We start from the raw sequence: 17,617 nt of genomic DNA, 5'->3' as shown, positions 1-17,617 counted from the left end.
ATTTAGTATGTTTACTGTAAAGGCAAGTGTTCAAATTATATTTATTATGCTTACTGTAGAGGCGAGTGTTCAAATTGTATTTATTATGCTTACTTTAGAGGCGAGTGTTCAAATTGTATTTATTATGCTTACTAATAATAAATAATAATACATTTATTTTATATAGCGCCTTACATTAGGCATCTCAAAGCGCTTTACATACATTGCATTATAGCATACGGACAAACACAGTACATGGACAAACACAGTACATGGACTTTCACAATGACCACATTGTGGGGATAATAAAGAGAGAGGGAGACAGACAGCTTAGAGACAAGACGGAGAACATTTTAAAATAAATAATAATACAAAAATATAGGTGTACAGATGTGAAAATGTAAGTGATGTAGGGGTTGGGGGGTCAGGAGTGAGGGTATGCAAGATTGAACAGGTGGGTTTTGAGGTGGGACTTAAATGTCTACGGATGGGGCTTCTTTGATATGTAATGGGAGTTGATTCCAGAGTCGGGGAGCAGCGGAGGAGAATGATTTGTTTTCTGTGGACTTAAGGCGGTAGTGTGGTGTGCTCAGAAGGGCTAAGTTGGATGAGCGGGAGGGAATGTAGTGTTGAAGGAGGTTGCAGATGTAATCAGGTGCTAGGGAGTGGAGGGCTTTGTAAGTGAGGAGACGGATCTTAAAGTCAATCCTATACTTGACAGGGAGCCAGTGAGGAGAGGACAGGTGTGATGTGGGAGAATTTGGGGCAGCGGGTGATGATGCGGGCTGAGGTGTTCTGAACTAGTTGAAGTTTGTGGAGGGATTTTGATGTTGAGCCAATGAGTAATGCATTACAGTAATCTAGACAGGAGAATGAACCAGCTTTTCAGTGTCGGAGGGCGACAGTAGTGGTCTAATGCGTGAAATGTTCCTTCCTTGTTGTTGATGTGCGGTTCGAATTATAGTTTGGGGTCAAAAAGAACACCTACGTTTTTCACTGTGGGGGAGGGGAGGATAGAGTGGTTGTTGATGTGGAGCAGTCAGGGTTTTTACGGAGAAGGTGAGGTGTGCCCATTACAAGGATTTCTGTTTTAGTACTATTGAGTTGGAGAAGGTTGTGATTCATCCAGATTTTTATTTCAGAGAGGCAGGAGGAGAGGGCAGTAGTAGTAGCAGCAGTGGTGTCGGGAAGGGAGTGAATGTATAACTGCTGTGTGTCATCGGCGTAGCAGTGGTATTGGAGACCATGTTCTGAAAATGTGGCAGAGGGGTAACATATAAAGGGAGAAGAGTATGGGACCAAGGACTGAGCCTTGGGGGACACCAGATGTAATGGGGAAAGAAGTTGAGGTATGACTGTCCATGGTAGTGAATTGCTGTCTGTCTGATTGATAGGAGTAATATAGGTGGAGAGCTGAGCCTGTGATGCCAACTGTATGTTCTAAATCAGTGAGTAGGATGTTGTGATCAATGGTGTCAAAAGCAGCGCTGAGGTCGAGGAGGATGAGTATGGAGAGAAAACCGGAATCTGAATTTAGCAGGATATCGTTGGTTGGTGACTTTAACAAGAGCAGATTCTGTGCTGTGGTGTTTTCGGAAGCCTGATTGAAAGGGTTCAAAAAGGGAGTTGTTCTCTAGGTGGGTGTGGAGCTGGTTGGAGATAATCTTTTCAAGTATTTTGGATAGAAATGGTAGGTTGGAGATTGGCCTGTAGTTACTGAGGGTATTGGGATCCAAATTGGGTTTCTTGATGAGGGGGGTGACTGCTGTTTTCAGTAATGGGGGGAAAACACCAGATGAGAGGGATGTGTTGATGATGTGTGTGATGGGGGGGGGCTGAGTCAAGTCAAGTCAAGAGGGTAGAGATGCAAGATTTTGTGAGAGAGGAGGGGATAGGGTCAAGGAGGCATGTTGTGGGTTTGGATCATCGGCGTATTTAGACCACTATCAGTAGGGCACGTGCCCTACTGATGATCATCTGTGCCCCACTGATAAAAAATAAAATAAAAAATGTAACAAATGTTTTTTATTTTCCCTTTTTTAACATGATCAAATGATCATTTAACATGATCAAATAATTATTATAATATTTTTTACTTCGCTTTGAAATATTATAGTGAAATATTTTGCACTGCATTTATCTTGTTGAAATCCTCCAACAGGCTCTTTTTTGTAAGTTGACTGGTTTGCACACCAATAATACAGTGCAATAATAGAATAGTAGAATAGATAGTAGTAAAATTATGCAATAGAATGGCCAGAGTAAAATAGTGCTACAGTACAATCAACAGCGGGGTGTATTAGAAGGCTATGGTGAAGAGGTACGTTTTTAGCTTATTTCTGAAAATATTAAGAGACCTAGCTTCCCTAATGTCCATAGGTAGTGTGTTCCATAACTTTGGTGCATAGTTAGCAAAGGCTGCATCCCTGATTTTCTTTAGACTGTGGCTTGGAACCTTCAATAGTAGTAGATGATCGCAATGTTTATACTTTGTATATAAGGAGGAGTCAAGTCAAGAGTTTTAAGGACCTTGAAATCAATTCTAAATGTTACCAGAAGCCAGTGTAGGTTACTTACTTGTAACTTCGGGTTTGATCCAAGGAGTAAGTTGCCCCATATTGCTCTGTAACATTTCTCTTTTTGTTATAGGACCGACTAGTAGGATTTCAGTTTTGCCCTCATTTAATTTTAGGAAGTTGTTCGTCATCCATTTGTTTATTGCTAAGAGACAGGTGGAAATGGAGTTTATAGCTGTGTGATCATTTGGTTCAGCGGAGATGTACAATTGTGTGTCATCTGCGTAACTATGGAAACATACATTGTGCTTTCTAATGATGTCTCCTCAATGTTCAATGTTCAATGCAATGTTCAATGCAAGTAAAGCACTTTAAACTTTAAGTATGACTAAATGCTTTCTTGACTATATATATATAGTAACTGTTCCAAAATGCATAGATTTCTATGTATTTTAGGGGTTTGGGTGGCTAGCTCTTTTTAATATAAATGTCAGATTGTTTTATTTATTTCATAGATTTCTATGCATTTCAGGAGTTTGGGGGGCTGGCTCCCTAAAATAATTAAATAACATAACCCTAACCTAACCCTAAAACCGAAATAAAGTTAAAAAAGAAATAGTTACAAAATCCACCCATTTTCGCCCACAAACCGGCCAAAACCGGCCAACATTTTTTGGTGCCCTTCTGTGCCCTACTGAAGTGCTGGGTCTAGATACGCCCCTGGTTTGGATTGCATTATAGTCTTGGTGACAGTATCTGTAGAAACGTCAGTGAAGTGTGAGAGTTTGGTGCCTGTGAATATAGGATCTGGGGGGGGCTGGGTGTGCTGGGCGGTGTTGGCTAAGATATCTTTTCGAATGTTGTCAACTTTGTTGATAAAAAAGTTCATGAAGAGGTTACATTGGTCAGTGGATGCTGGGTGTGCGGGAGCTTAGAGGACTGTATATAATTGTCACCTTAGTTAGCTTCTAAACATCGCATTAGCTGGGTACTAAACTCACTCTCTCTTGGTGGTATAATGTCCGCTTGGTAAGCAACTTTACATCCTTGGTCACCGTCAAACTATAACGTTAACAAGAGAAACGCTGGGTGTACGTTTGTTCTCTAACATGTCCGGCCAAGTTCTACGTCAACAAGCTCCTAGAGGAAGTGACGCATTTACGAGGGAACACTACCACCTCTGGCCCACTAGATGGCAGCACCGTCATATAACCTGAGATGCCATAAGTAGGCACTAGGCAGACAGTGTAACTTTATGTGGTAAATAAATAACTTAACTCCCACATATTAAACAGGTTGGTGAACTTAAAGGGGGGTTATCTTAGGTCTAATTTTACCTAATTGCAGACCCTTCAGCACACTGGGAGTGTGGCTGGTTTAACTGGTGCAATGAGAGTGTTGATGGTGGAAAAAGAGACCTGGGGTTGTTGCGGCGTGTTTCAATCTGGGTGGAGTAGTATTGGGATCTGGCAGTTTGCAGGGCTTTAGAATAGGACTGTTGATGGGACTGATAGGAGGTGGATATTTGAACCAGTTTGCAACCATTTGTGTTCAAGCTGTCGACCAGTTGTTTTTAGGGAACGCAGTTCAGGGGTATACCAGGGAGCAGAGTGGGAAAAGGAGAGGCGAGTGTTCAAATTGTGTGAAAACAAAACATTTCTACCAGCTTTCTAGAATTGATTTCCTGTCATTGTAATGTTGATATTCACAAAGTAAACCCTTCAAGCTGTTCCCTAGCAACATTCCCCTGAAACGGTGTGCGTTTGTTGTGTTGTGTTGTGTGTGTGTGTGTGTGTGTGTGTGTGTGTGTGTGTTTCATGGTGTCAGAGCTGGAGCTGAGGCAGCAGCGTGGTCTCGTCTCTCCGAGGACGGTGCTGCTGACGGTTCCAGATCCTGAGGATGGACTGGGCAGCGGAGGAGCAACGCTCAATGCCCTCCTGGTGGCTGCAGAGCACCTGAGCGCCAGATCAGGACACACTGTGAGCTCATTCCTTCCTCAAAGGGATAGTTATGAGGTTTTGTGGTATGAAATACTTGCCAGTAGTGTAATCGATGTACAGTGTCTTTGGGTTCTTGAAAAGGGCTATATAAATAAAATTACGAGCGAACTGGGAAGCTTCATACAGGCAGCAAATGGGGTCTCAAAACTAAACCGTGTTAATCCACACCATGACATACAGACAAGGGTTTTAACCACCCACAACAGAAAACAGTGTTAATCCACACCACGACATACAGACAAGGGTTTTAACCACCCACAACAGAAAACAGTGGGCCTCATGAATTTCCTATGCTTCAGACTAACATGATGTCTTGGAACAAGCCCTGAACAAGGCACACTGTTCCAAGTTGGTCTGAGAGAAGAATCAAGCATATATAGGAATGCAGGAGGTCCGCTGTGGTGTGGATTAACACCGTTTTGTACCGAGACCCTGTCTGCTGCCTGTCTGAAGCTTCCCTATTTGCTCAGAACCAGAACTGCAGGACTTGATGAGAATGATGATGGAATCAATCAAATCCAAACGATACCCAAAAAAAAGTATCCGTATAAAAATGTTTCACTGTGCTCCTAAATCTTTCTTGTATTTACCGTAATTTTCGGACTATAAGCCGCACTGGACTATAAGCCGCAGGTGTTTTAATGTTTAATTACCATAATGTAAGGGTTCGTGCACAGAGGGGATTGTCGGGAAAGAGATGGCTGTTTGAGGAAGCTCCCATTTTTAACATTTTTTTTTTTTTTTTTATTATTATCTTTTCCCCCCCTCCTTTTTCCGATTTTTCTCCCATCCCACTGTTAGTCGTTATGCCAATTCCCAACCCCCTTCCTGGTTGTTGCGCACTCCCCCCTACTGTTGGTCCGGGAGGCCGGAGACTGTCACATGCTTTCCTCCGACACATGTGCAGCCAGCCGGCAGCCAGCCTGGCAGCGCAGATTCTCACCGGGAGAGTGTAACGTGTGGAAGGTCACACTACCTCCCTCCAGATCCTACCCTCACTGTGCAGGCGCCCCGACTGAACTGTAGGGGTCGCTGTCCACAACTCCCAGTACCCACCCATCAGCTTTCCCACCCCTAACACTGCCAATTGTGTTAGTATGAACGACCAGCCAAGCTGATAGCAACGCCGAGAGCTGGATTTGAACCCAGCATCTCCAGCGTTGATGGCGAGCGCCTTGCCCACTACACCACCTAGCCGCCCCATTTATTAACAGTTAACAGTAATTCATTAACAATTAACAGTAACGGTAGCTAGGTACTAACGTTAGCTCACAGAACGATAGCCACGTTAGTTAGCCAGCGCCAGCTAGGTACTAACGCCAGCTCACAGAACGATAGCCACGTTAGTTAGCCAGCGCCAGCTAGGTACTAACGTTAGCTCACAGAACGATAGCCACGTTAGTTAGCCAGCGCCAGCCAGGCACTAACGTTAGCTCACAGAACGATAGCCACGTTAGTTAGCCAGCGCCAGCTAGGTACTAACGCTAGCTCACAGAACGATAGCCACGTTAGCCAGCGCCAGCCAGGTACTAACGCCAGCTCACAGAACGATAGCCACGTTAGTTAGCCAGCCAGGTACTAATGCCAGCTCACAGAATGATAGCCACGTTAGTTAGCCAGCGCCAGCCAGGTACTAACGCCAGCTCACAGAACGATAGCCAGTTAGCCAGCCAGGTACTAACGCCAGCTCACAGAACGATAGCCACGTTAGTTAGCCAGCTAGGTACTAACGCCAGCTCACAGAAAGTTAGCCAGCCAGGTACTAACGCTAGCTTACAGAACGATAGCCACGTTTGCCAGCCAGGTACTAACGCCAGCTCACAGAACGATAGCCAGTTAGCCAGCCAGGTACTAACGCTAGCTCACAGAACGTTAGCCAGCCAGGTACTAACGCCAGCTCACAGAACGATAGCCATGTTAGCCAGCCAGGTACTAACGTTAGCTCACAGAACGATAGCCACGTTAGTTAGCCAGCGCCAGCTAGGTACTAACGCCAGCTCACAGAATGATAGCCAGTTAGCCAGCCAGGTACTAACGCCAGCTCACAGAACGATAGCCAGTTAGCCAGCCAGGTACTAATGCTAGCTCACAGAACGATAGCCACGTTAGTTAGCCAGCGCCAGCTAGGTACCAACGCCAGCTCACAGAACGATAGCCAGTTAGCCAGCACCTGCGAAATCGAATGCCAAACTGATGATATCAGGAGCTATCAGTAGCTAGATAACATTAGACAACGCCTCATGTATTAATAAACTAAAGTGAATAGTTCGTTGACTGGGTCATTTTGTTAATGATTCAGTTATGTTGAAAGAGTAGCTCTGAGCTGCTCATACACTAGACTCTTGCCGTAATGGTTTGTTGATGTGGGTCTGTGAGGGGGAGGAGGAGGGGCAAGGCGTGCACTGCTGCAGCAGATTTAGGAGTCTGATCTGTTGGTCACAGAGCTGAGGGAGCGCGCCCAGTTGGCTGTAAAAATCCATAGATTAGCCGCACCGTTATATAAGCCGCAGGGTCGAAAAATGGGGGGAAAAGCCGCGGCTTATAGTCCGAAAATTACAGTAATTTTCTTTCTGCGATACACCTTTACCTTCATTGAGAATGCAAGGATCTATGAAGATGCAAACTGCCAACAAGCACCCATTGATATTTACCAGGCATTCCAAATCGGCTGCTTATATTCTTTCAAGTATGCTCTGTAAAGCATGTCATGTTACCACATATTGAACCATGATAGGCTCAACCTATTAGTGACATCACACATGCAACTCAGATTTCAGGGAGGTACAGAGAAGCTCTCCCTCTCCAGGGGAAGAATGTGAATAATGTGACTGCACAATAGTCTAAAGTCATGCATCCAAGACTAGTTAACCGTGGCTACAAACTCAGCGGATGTTTCAGTTTGCACCACCTAGAATGGATCTGCGTCTTTCTCATTCCCTTTGCCTCTTTCCATTGACTTTGCATGCGTTTACACTGTCCTCTTTACATGCTCCTCCATGCACTGAGGGTGAGACCACATCATTGTGAAGCAGGCATCACTGCATAGAAATCAAATGGAGGCTGTCCTGCCTTGAGTTCTATCCTACTTGTTCTAACTTTGAGTTCTATCCTACTTAGGGATGTCCGATATTATCGGCCTACTGATATTATCGGCCGATATTGGCATTCAAATGTGATATCGGAAATTATCGGTATCGGTTTAAAAAAAAAAAATATATATATATATATATATTTTTTTTAACCTTTATTTACCCAGGCAAGCAAGTAAGAACTAATTCTGATTTTATTTATTGTCAAAAGTATGCATAATGTTGTGTTAATTCCACGACAAGAGTAATTACCTGAAATCAGGCTGTCCCCGACTAAGGATTTGGATGGTCGACTATGATTGGCCAAAATGTGCCGTTAGTTAGTGGTCGACTACATTTATTTTTAATTTATTTTTATTTTTGTATTTTGTATCATTCCATTTGGGCTGTGGGGGGTGCTTAATGTCTGAAGGAGTCGACTGAAGGCTTCATGTCCTCTGCAAAAGCATACAATTGGTCCACTGATGGATACATCTTGATATTTGTCTAGTCTAGTGTGTTCATTAGATAGATGAAATCCTCTTTCAGTGCCCCTGTGCCTGTTTTCGTAGGCAGTTAGCCTCTGGTATGCGAGCCATTAGCGTTAGCCACGCTTCTAGGCCTCTTTTCTTTTGGAAAGAATGATACAAAAAAAAAATATATATATATATATACTTTCTTTTCTTTTCTTTTTTTATATATTCGACTAAGAGGTTGGCCAGTCGACTACGGCTCCTTTCGACCGATTAGTCGACTAATCGACTAATGGGGGTCAGCCCTAGAAATTATTACGTTTTTTGGGGGGAAAACCGGGAAACCCTGCATATATCGGTATCGGTTGATATTGGTATCGGAAATTAAGAGTTGGACAATATCGGTATATCGGTAAAAAAGCCAATATCGAGCATCCCTAATCCTACTTGTTCTAACTTTGAGTTCTATCCTACTTGTTGAGCTTTTGAACATTCTTGTTACCTTGGTGGTGAATTATGTTTCTGTTAATGGTACCATATTAATCATTCATGAAGAATGTCAGAATATTTCTACAAGTTTCCCCAAAATCTCTAAATGCTTGTGTCCGAATTCTATTTTTAAAGCCAGATTCTGTGATTCCCCAAAATGGAAAATATGAGACCCCACGTATTACAATAAAAGGTTATTGGTAACCCTTAAGGGGTCCCCACACGGCGAGCGATTTTAGCCAGGCGACCGATTTTTTTAGCGAGCCGACAGACAGAATTGTATCGCCTTCATTGTTATGAATGAGAGAACCCACACGGCAGGAGATTCTGAAGCGATGGTCGCGCAGCTATTTCTGTCGCCTCGCTAAATATCGCCTCGATCCTATTTTTTGAGGCGACACAGCAGGACAATGAGGAAATAACATGACTTCTACAGAAGTTCTACTGGTGTATCATTTGTACACCATTAATGTATCATTCAATACATTCATTGATCAATAACCTACCTATTATTACCATGCTACTTGTTATGTTCATTATTATTAACGGGAACAATTTAAATAAATAACGTTAGTTTGAGAAGCTGTAGTGGCCGCTTGTCATTAACTAATAAATGAACAATGCGCCACGATGCACCTACTAGTGTTTTTATACTCTGGTAACAAAAGAAGTTGTGGATGTTGACAGAGTTTAATGTCCAGGCTGCAGCTGATGTAGTTTGTAAGGTTTATTGTCCAAAGAAAATTATGGTTGAGAACAAAACAGTTTGCGTCTTCCGTGAAAAAACACTCTCTCAGCAGCTGCATAACAATACTTGTCCAATCGTTGGTAATGAACGTATCGTAGCGATCAGGCATGCAGTATGTCAGGAAGAATGAGGAGAGGTTGTATTCGTATATGGTGGTTTAATTCCAGCTCAATATGGGTTTACAGGTTAATACTCTCTCGTACTGCACAACACAGCTACCCGCTAACCCGCTTCACAACAACCTAACGTAACGTCCGGGACTCCGGTCCCGGCGGTCCGCCCTCCTATATCTCCCGGGGGGAAACACCCCCAGCTAAACAGAGCGACACATAGTTTATTATACCTGAGAACGGTCGCCTCTGGTGTGGGGGGCTAAGCGATTGTCATTGAGCGACAGGCGATCACATCGCCAGGCGACGTCTGTCGCCCGCCGTGTGCAGACCACTTTACAGATGCATGCCATGTCAAACTGTGACTTGTAGACAAAAGAGCCCCACTGCCACTTTGTTTACTTGTTTTGTCTGTTGTGTGGGTTGGAGTTTAGTAACTTATTATACTGTGAATTTCTTCAGACTTATCTTGGTAGAGCCTGAGGTGCGGCGTGCAGTAGGAACCCCTCCCCACTGAAACTCAACCCACACATCAGACCAAAAACTAAACGTGCAGTACCTTAGAGGTCGCTGTTTGATGACATTATACACAAAACACTGATTAAATGCAAGTTTAAGTTTATTTATAATTTTTTTTACCCAGCGACAGTGCACATTAATCAACATCTTCAGTTTCCACATCAATGTAAATGTGCCAGAATTAGCTAATGAGCTCGTTTTAATCTGTAGTCTCTTCCTGCCATGCATGTCGTTATGGCAGGCAATATGAATAAACAGAAGAAAGCATTGTATTTGTGAAAATGTTAAGTGTCAATGTGTGTAATAGACTACTGTAGTCTGTAGTAGCCAGCGTCCTCTTTTTTGCCGTTGTATGCCGGGGGGCTACATCAACTCAAGGGACACCAACAAACTGAACAAGCTGGTGGTGCAAGTCGAGCTAGCAAACTAGAGGTGGTAGCAGAGAGAACCCCTCCCACTCCCTGTATGAGGGTAAGATGAGGAGCACGTTTTTCTATTACCCTGCCCATACCTGTACCCCCCCCTCCCTGTGCTGCTATGACACCTGCATTTCCCCAAGGGGGTCAATAAAGGAATATCGTATCCTACCATACCTTACTGTACCTTGTCTCCTTGTCTTGTCTTCTTATCTTATCTTTAAATGTCTTTCTAGGTGGTGACGGCTGATGTTCTTGATGACGCTCATATCCTCATCCTGCACACAGTGAGTCCAGGTTCAGCTGTCAGAATCAATCAGTCTCACTCAGTCCTTCTCAGTCTCGGTCTCTCCATCTCTCTCAGTCTCTCTCAGTCTAACTCAGTTGGGGCAGTGGGTCAGCTTTACACCACGTCTCCTGTAGAATAATGATGTCGACATCTTTAAGGTTTGTTTTGCGTTCCGGGGCTAAACTCTTCAGCCCTAAGGTTGAAGATATTAGGCCCTGGATATTCCACATGCATACTGAACGGGATTTCATTATACAATAGAGATGGCACAGGTAAAACATGAACTACTGGATTGTCAAGAGAGGTACAAACATTGAACTGGGATCAAATGTGGTGTTACTGTTTACTGTATTTTGCAAGTGTGTGTGTTTGGCTAAAAGATAACATTGTTAGAGCTGATGAGTTTTAAAGGTGACATGCATTATAAATGTCTTTTTTGAGTCTCTAGCATTGTATTATAGTAATAGGAGTTAGTATCGATGTGTTTTTGTGTCTAAATACCATATTGGCGGATTGCTCTCATTCAGGTCAGACCATTTCCTGCTCCAGTTAATTAGGTCATTCTGATTTGACTCGCAACGTGACGTCACGATGCGCCAGTGGAGTATTTTCATTGTAACCCGACACTTCCCCAAACAGGGTTTGACAGGCAGAGAACAGTGAGAGGGAGAGATAGACCCTCACGACAGAGCACACATACACACTGTGCCGCACGCTACAGCTGCTCCCGAATCGAGAGAGAGAGAGAGAGAGAGATCACTGTGTAAACACTCTGCGTGCAGGTCCCCTTCTCTATCTCTCTCTCTATCTCTCTCTCTCTCTCTCTCTCTCTCTCTCTCTCTCTCTCTCTCTCTCCCGTTCGAGGAAGTCTACCACTGTGCCGCGCTACAGCTTATGCTCCCGAATCGAGAGAGAGATAGAGAAGGGGACCTGCACGCAGAGTGTTTACACGGTTCTCTCTCTCTCTCTCTCTCTCTCTCTCTCTCTCCACCTCTGTCTCTCTCCTCCACCTTTTGTTTCTCTTCCTCCACTTGTCTCTTTCTCTCCTCCATCTCTCTCTCTCTCTCTCTCTCTCTCTCTCTTTCTCTCTGTCTGCCACTCGCAGACTGTGTGGATGACTGCCACTGAAAGTGCTTATGGGCGGAGCCAGGCCAATAACAGGCTGAAATCTTGAGGCTGGAAAATGATGCTTTTGAGTACTCTATTAGAAATATTTTTTTTAAATAAACCTTACAGATGTCTTCCATAGACTCACAGGAATTGTGTAAAGTTGCCCAAATAGTGCTAGGAATAGCAATGCAGGTCCCCTTTAAACAATATGTAAAATATTCTTTCAACAATATATACTTTTTTCAAAAGTAGTAGAAGAGTAGTAATTTGGTCATAATTAACTAATGTGAGTAGAGTGTATGTGTGTGCAATATGAAACTAGTTCAGATTAGTGCAGATGTACTGGAGGAGCTGTTTAATTTCACTCATTCCTTCAAAGTCCACTCGTCCTTGAGGACCGCTGCGTGGGGCCTGGTGTGGTTCTGCATGCTTTGGGCTGGGCAGGGGCCGAGGGCCAGGCTCTTGGTTCTGGTAGAGCCTCTGGTTTGTTGGGGGGTAGTAGCCTGGGCCAGGGCCTGTGGCGTGATGTCTGGAGATGGTGATGTTCTGGTGGAGCACGGGGCCTGTGGGGTGATGTCTGGTGGAGCAGGGGGGCCTGTGGGGTGATGTCTGGTGGAGCAGGGGGCCTGTGGGGTGATGTCTGGTGGAGCAGGGGGCCTGTGGGGTGATGTCTGGTGGAGCACAGGGCCTGTGGGGTGATGTCTGGTGGAGCAGGGGTCTGTGGGGTGATGTCTGGTGGAGCACAGGGCCTGTGGGGTGATGTCTGGTGGAGTGGGGGTCTGTGGGGTGCACTGGGTCTGGGTAGATGTCTGAGAGGTCTTTGGCTCCTGGTGGAGTCTGAAGCATAGTAGGGGTCCCTGGGAGGTATTTGGCTCCTGGTAGGGTCTGAAGCATAGTAGGGGTCCCTGGGAGTCCTCTGGCTGGTGAGAGATGGAGGCTTTGACGGCCCAGGTGGGAGTGGTCGTACAGGTGCTTAGGAGTTATGGATGGATAATGTGCAATGTGTACATTAGGGAGCGAGGCACATCCTCTGGTGATGTCAGTGTTCAACCTATTGATGGTCTTGGGGTGAAAGTCTCTGCAGGGTAGCAAGGTGGAGATGGTGATGCTTGAGTCTGGGAAGGTCACAGCTGCTTTCTCTGCTACTGGTGACCAGACTACCAACCTTTTTCTGTTCCTCCCGCAGGTTGTTGGTACCAGTGTGGGTCAGAATATGGCCTGATGTCACGTGCCAAACTCAGGGTACGAAAGGATTTGGAGTGCATCCTCTCTTGTGGTGCACCAGATTTTGGACACTTGTGTTGGGGAGAAGTTTTTGTTCTTGTATGAATTTGCCATTTGAATGAATAAGGATAGCAACCTCAGTGTCCTTTTTCAGGGTGATGGGTTGACGGTGTGAGATGTTGGGGGAGGAGGGGGCACAGTGGTGGGAGGGTTGGGGGGTGAGGGGTTGTGGCTGTTCTGTCCTGGTAGACGTCTCTACAGTCTGTTTTCTGTGCTGCAGCTTCACCATGATGGCTGATGGTTCCCATGTCATCTCATTTCTCACCTGTGTTATTTCCCGCCTCATGATGTCCTTTGTTTACCTGAGTTCTGTGGTGAGGGCCTGGTTGTCCTTCTGCAGTCTGGAGATCTGTTCCCTCAGCTCTTGTGTAGCAGACTCCAGCTGGTGCTTATACTGTTCCTGGAGGTGTGGGTCTGGGGCTGGTGGAGAGCTGCTGTTCCACTTATAGTAGAGCCAGTCTGTCTCTCAGGAGGCTGACGATGTGGTGGTCTGGGTGCTGGTTATTATGGCCAGGATTAGGGAAGATTTCAGCAGGGCTGTGGACCTGGCTGCCTGTTGTCGGGGTGCCTGTGGTGATGGGAGAGCTCAGAATGCTTCCTGTATCCTTTTTAGATGCTGCCACTTTTTCCAGAGTGGAGAAGTCCTGTCCAAAGGAGCCAAGGGCAGCTTTGTTACCTTGCACCATGATTATACCATTTTGGTAAAGGTTGACAGTCAGGAGCCTTCTCTCCATCCTCAAATATCTGAAGTTGTCTCCCCTTGCAGATCCCTCTCTTGGAGATGAAGCTGTAGTGCTTTGATTTGGCTGTATGCCATGCAGTGACATGCTCAGTGTAAAAGAGCAAGTTGGTAACAACAACAGCGATCAGCATATAAAGGCGCTGGGTATTCTCTTTGGACTCTATGTCTGAACTGTATTCTTCAGTTCTCTAATTCTATTAGGCAGCAAAGCTATATTTTCATTCAATGGTTCTTTCCCACATCACATACTGTTTGATGACCTGGTCCAATTCACATTCCACCATTCTGAAACCACTTCAATCACTTTACAAACAAGCAATACAAATTCTAGACAAGAAACCATTCAGGTACCATCATTGTCACATTCTAAAAAAATATAATCTACTCAGTTGGGAAAACCTGACCCTATATCAAAACGTCTGTCTAGTTTTTAAAATAAAGTGTGGATTGGCTCCTCCTCCTTTGTCCGGTTTCATCAACCTCAAGTCTGCCTCAACCAGGAACACTAGAGGTGCAGCAAGGGGGGACTGTACAATCCCTTTAAAAAAAAGTGTATTTGGCCAGGCCGTCTTCTCATACAGAGCATCCCACCAATGGAACTCAATTCCTCAAACAATTAGAGTGTCCACATCATACCATTCATTCAAGTGCAGGGTTAGGGAATGGCTCATTGAAAATCAGAACTGTCAACACTGAGGTGTCTGTATGTGTATATGTGTGTGTGGATATGGTGCGTCTGTCTATGTCTGGGTCTCTTAATATGTCATGATGTGCTCTGTCCTTGTGTCCATGACTGTATTGTGACCTGTCTCCCTACTATGTCTATGTGCTTTTGTTGTGTTTTTATTCTAATGTATTTATCTTGATTTTATTCTGTTTTTATTGCTAACCCTTTTTTTACACCGGATTTTAGCCTGTACCTTCTGGCAGGGGGACTGCCAATGGAAATTAGCCTTTTGGCTAAAATTGGGTGCATTTACATTTGTAAAATGTTTTATTAATGTACACTGTCCCCCTTGAACAAATAAAGTAAACCTAAACCTATCTCTTTTTAATACTCAAAAAAGCAGAGCAAGAAAGTGCCTGCTGCTGCCAGTGCTGCTGTTCCCAATGTTGCTATGGCAACTGAATAAACAAAGCTGGGATGTTTAACTAGCTAATACAAATGATTATTCTTTAGAAAAATAGCTTTGCTCTTTTCTTTTTTTCTCTTTGCTCTATTATTTTTTTTAAGTTGGAGGCTGGGGCTCACAGTGTAGGAAAAAGCCTACAGTAGTTTGGGGCTAGCTAGTTAGCAAATAGAGTTAGCTAGCTTTACTTAGCAAGTCAAAAAATAAATAAACCTACACTGAAGTTTCCCAGCTAATCTATATAAAAAAAAATACAAGTCTTCTTTATGAGGCTATTTCTCTTGTTCAAGATGTTTATCTCTCTCTTAACAATCAAAATGTTCAATATTAAATCAGGAGCTCCTCTTCAGCATGACTCTCTCTCAGGGAGCGTGCCTATGTTACCACAGCCCTATGTTCCCACAGCCCTATGTTCCCACATTTCCTTTTTTCATTTGTATTTGGTTTTATCCCCCTTTCTCTTAATTTGGTAGCCAATTACACCCAACCTATTATCCAATAGACCTATCTCAAACCCTGCCCCTTTTCTTGATCCTCCAATCACAGCTGTCGCTTACCTCTGACTTCCTCGTACAAACTTGTTTGTACGAGGAAGTCAGAGGTAAGCGACAGCTGTGATTGGAGGATCAAGAAAAGAGGGCAGGGTTTTGAGACAGGTCCATTGTCCTCTGGTAGTAGAGGGTTCGTCCGGGAACAGGGCTGTGGGACCATTGGGCTGTGGGAACATAGGGCCTAATTTTGAGAAGAATCTTAGAAATGTGAGAACATAGGGGTGACCCCCTCGCGTCTAGTTTTTTACCAACGGATTTCCAGTTCCACGTTTGCGTTCTGCGATCTGATTGGCCACTGACGTTTCTGGTCATGTGACATGTGAGCCCAATCGCGTGACGTGCCCATTTCCGCCTCTAACAGCCTGCAAACTACCTAACGCCTACCGGTAGTTTATCACTGGTTAAGCTTAGGCGACTCTTTCGAAGTTGGTTAAGGTTAGAGTTTGGAATAAGGGCTGGTGTTCTATCGCCCTGCTCTAAGACAAACTCTAACCTTAACCAACTTCGAAAGTGTGCCTAAGCTTAACCGGTGATAGAAACAGGCGTCACACGATTGGCACGACCAGAAAGCGATCAGTGGCCAATCAGATCGCAGAACGCGAACGCGGAACTGGAAATCCATTGGTAAAAGTAATCAGGCGACCCCCTCTGTCTGTGTCTCTTTCTCTGTCTCACTCAGTCTATGCAATTGATTTTTTCTTTTTGAACTTTCTCCATCTCTCTCTCACCCAATGACTTCAATTACAGGGCCGGGACTTTCCATGGGACAGCTGTGGCCGGGCGTTCTGCTGGCTGCCCATTGAAAAGACAACTCAAACTGTCCAGGGTCCCTACTGCTGTTTGGATATGTTAATAGAATGTCTCTCCACTCAGGTTTGACACAACACTTTATTTCCCACATTTTATATCTGAATACACGCACGTTCAATATATCTTTCAGGACATTTCTTCTTCTTCTTCTTCTTCTTCTTCTTCTTCTTCTTCTTCTTCTTCTTCTTCTTCTTCTTCTTCTTCTTCTTCTTCTTCTTCTTCTTCTTCTTCTTCTTCTTCTTCTTCTTCTTCTTCTTCTTCTTCTTCTTCTTCTTCTTCTTCTTCTTCTTCTTCTTCTTCTTCTTCTTCTTCTTCTTCTTCTTCTTCTTCTTCTTCTTCTTCTTCTTCTTCTTCTTCTTCTTCTTCTTCTTCTTCTTCTTCTTCTTCTTCTTCTTCTTCTTCTTCTTCTTCTTCTTCTTCTTCTTCTTCTTCTTCTTCTTCTTCTTCTTCTTCTTCTTCTTCTTCTTCTTCTTCTTCTTCTTCTTCTTCTTCTTCTTCTTCTTCTTCTTCTTCTTCTTCTTCTTCTTCTTCTTCTTCTTCTTCTTCTTCTTCTTCTTCTTCTTCTTCTTCTTCTTATTTCCATTTGCTACTGCATTCTTGCTTTGTTAACTGGCTCTGGCATGATGTTGACTAGTACTGAACCCAGGCTCTATTTAAACATAGTCTAGCATGATGTTGACTAGTACTGAACCCAGGCTCTATTTAAATAATGCCATGTTGACTAGTACTGAACCCAGGCTCTATTTAAACATAAATAAACATTCATGAAATTATTAAAACCCCTCAATACATTTGAATGGGCCAGAGCCGCCTCTACTTCCTCAAAAGTCTCTACAAGGATATTGAGGATGTTCTAAAGTCGGTGGTGGCGGGCGCCTTCTTGTATGCAGTAACCTGCTGGGGTAGCAGACTTATGAAATCAATGGTTTTCATTTCTGGTTATAACAACCTATAGATATCAGTTTAACCGTGTTAAACTATAAACGCTGAGACATACATCTCCTCTGTGTGTGTGTGTTATCCCATTAAAACGTGGAAACACATTGGTGTGTATATACAGGATATATAATGCATTATTAGCAGGCATTGTAGGTCTGAAGGGTTTTAACATGTAGGTAAAGTACATATCTATAGATATATTAGTTTAAACATTGTATTGTGTGTTAGATTCTCCAAGAGGACATACAAGCGATAGCAGGGTCTGGGCAGGGAGCCAGTGGCTGATAGTCACAGGCAGCGTCAAGGTTACTCGAGGAGCAGAGATCTTGAGAAAGTGCATTTCAAAGCCACAGCGTTTGATTTGGGTCAGAGGTGCTTTAGCATCAAACGAAGAAGCCTTTGCTATAGTGATGAGATGGGGTGGGGTTGCTATGGGCTATCAGC

At 44.0% G+C, this 17,617-nt stretch overlaps 1 protein-coding gene across 3 annotated transcripts in view; it reads left to right on the top strand.

The window, feature by feature from the left end:
* The window catches only part of fcsk (fucose kinase), an 86,732-nt gene that overhangs the window by 6,131 nt on the left and 62,984 nt on the right, over window positions 1-17,617 (top strand). For all 3 annotated transcript variants that reach the window (XM_084334348.1, XM_084334347.1, XM_084334349.1), the window contains exons 2-4: window positions 4,323-4,474; window positions 10,555-10,605; window positions 16,172-16,297. In XM_084334348.1, coding sequence (XP_084190474.1) covers window positions 4,323-4,474; window positions 10,555-10,605; window positions 16,172-16,297 — 329 coding nt within the window. The remainder of the gene's footprint in view (window positions 1-4,322; window positions 4,475-10,554; window positions 10,606-16,171; window positions 16,298-17,617) is intronic.

Source organism: Notolepis coatsorum (genome assembly GCF_963971535.1).
Source record: "Notolepis coatsorum genome assembly, chromosome: 18".
Classification (NCBI taxonomy): domain Eukaryota; kingdom Metazoa; phylum Chordata; class Actinopteri; order Aulopiformes; family Paralepididae; genus Notolepis; species Notolepis coatsorum.
The sequence above is the reverse complement of the archived record's forward strand: the minus strand, read 5'-3'. Positions and strand labels throughout refer to the sequence as shown.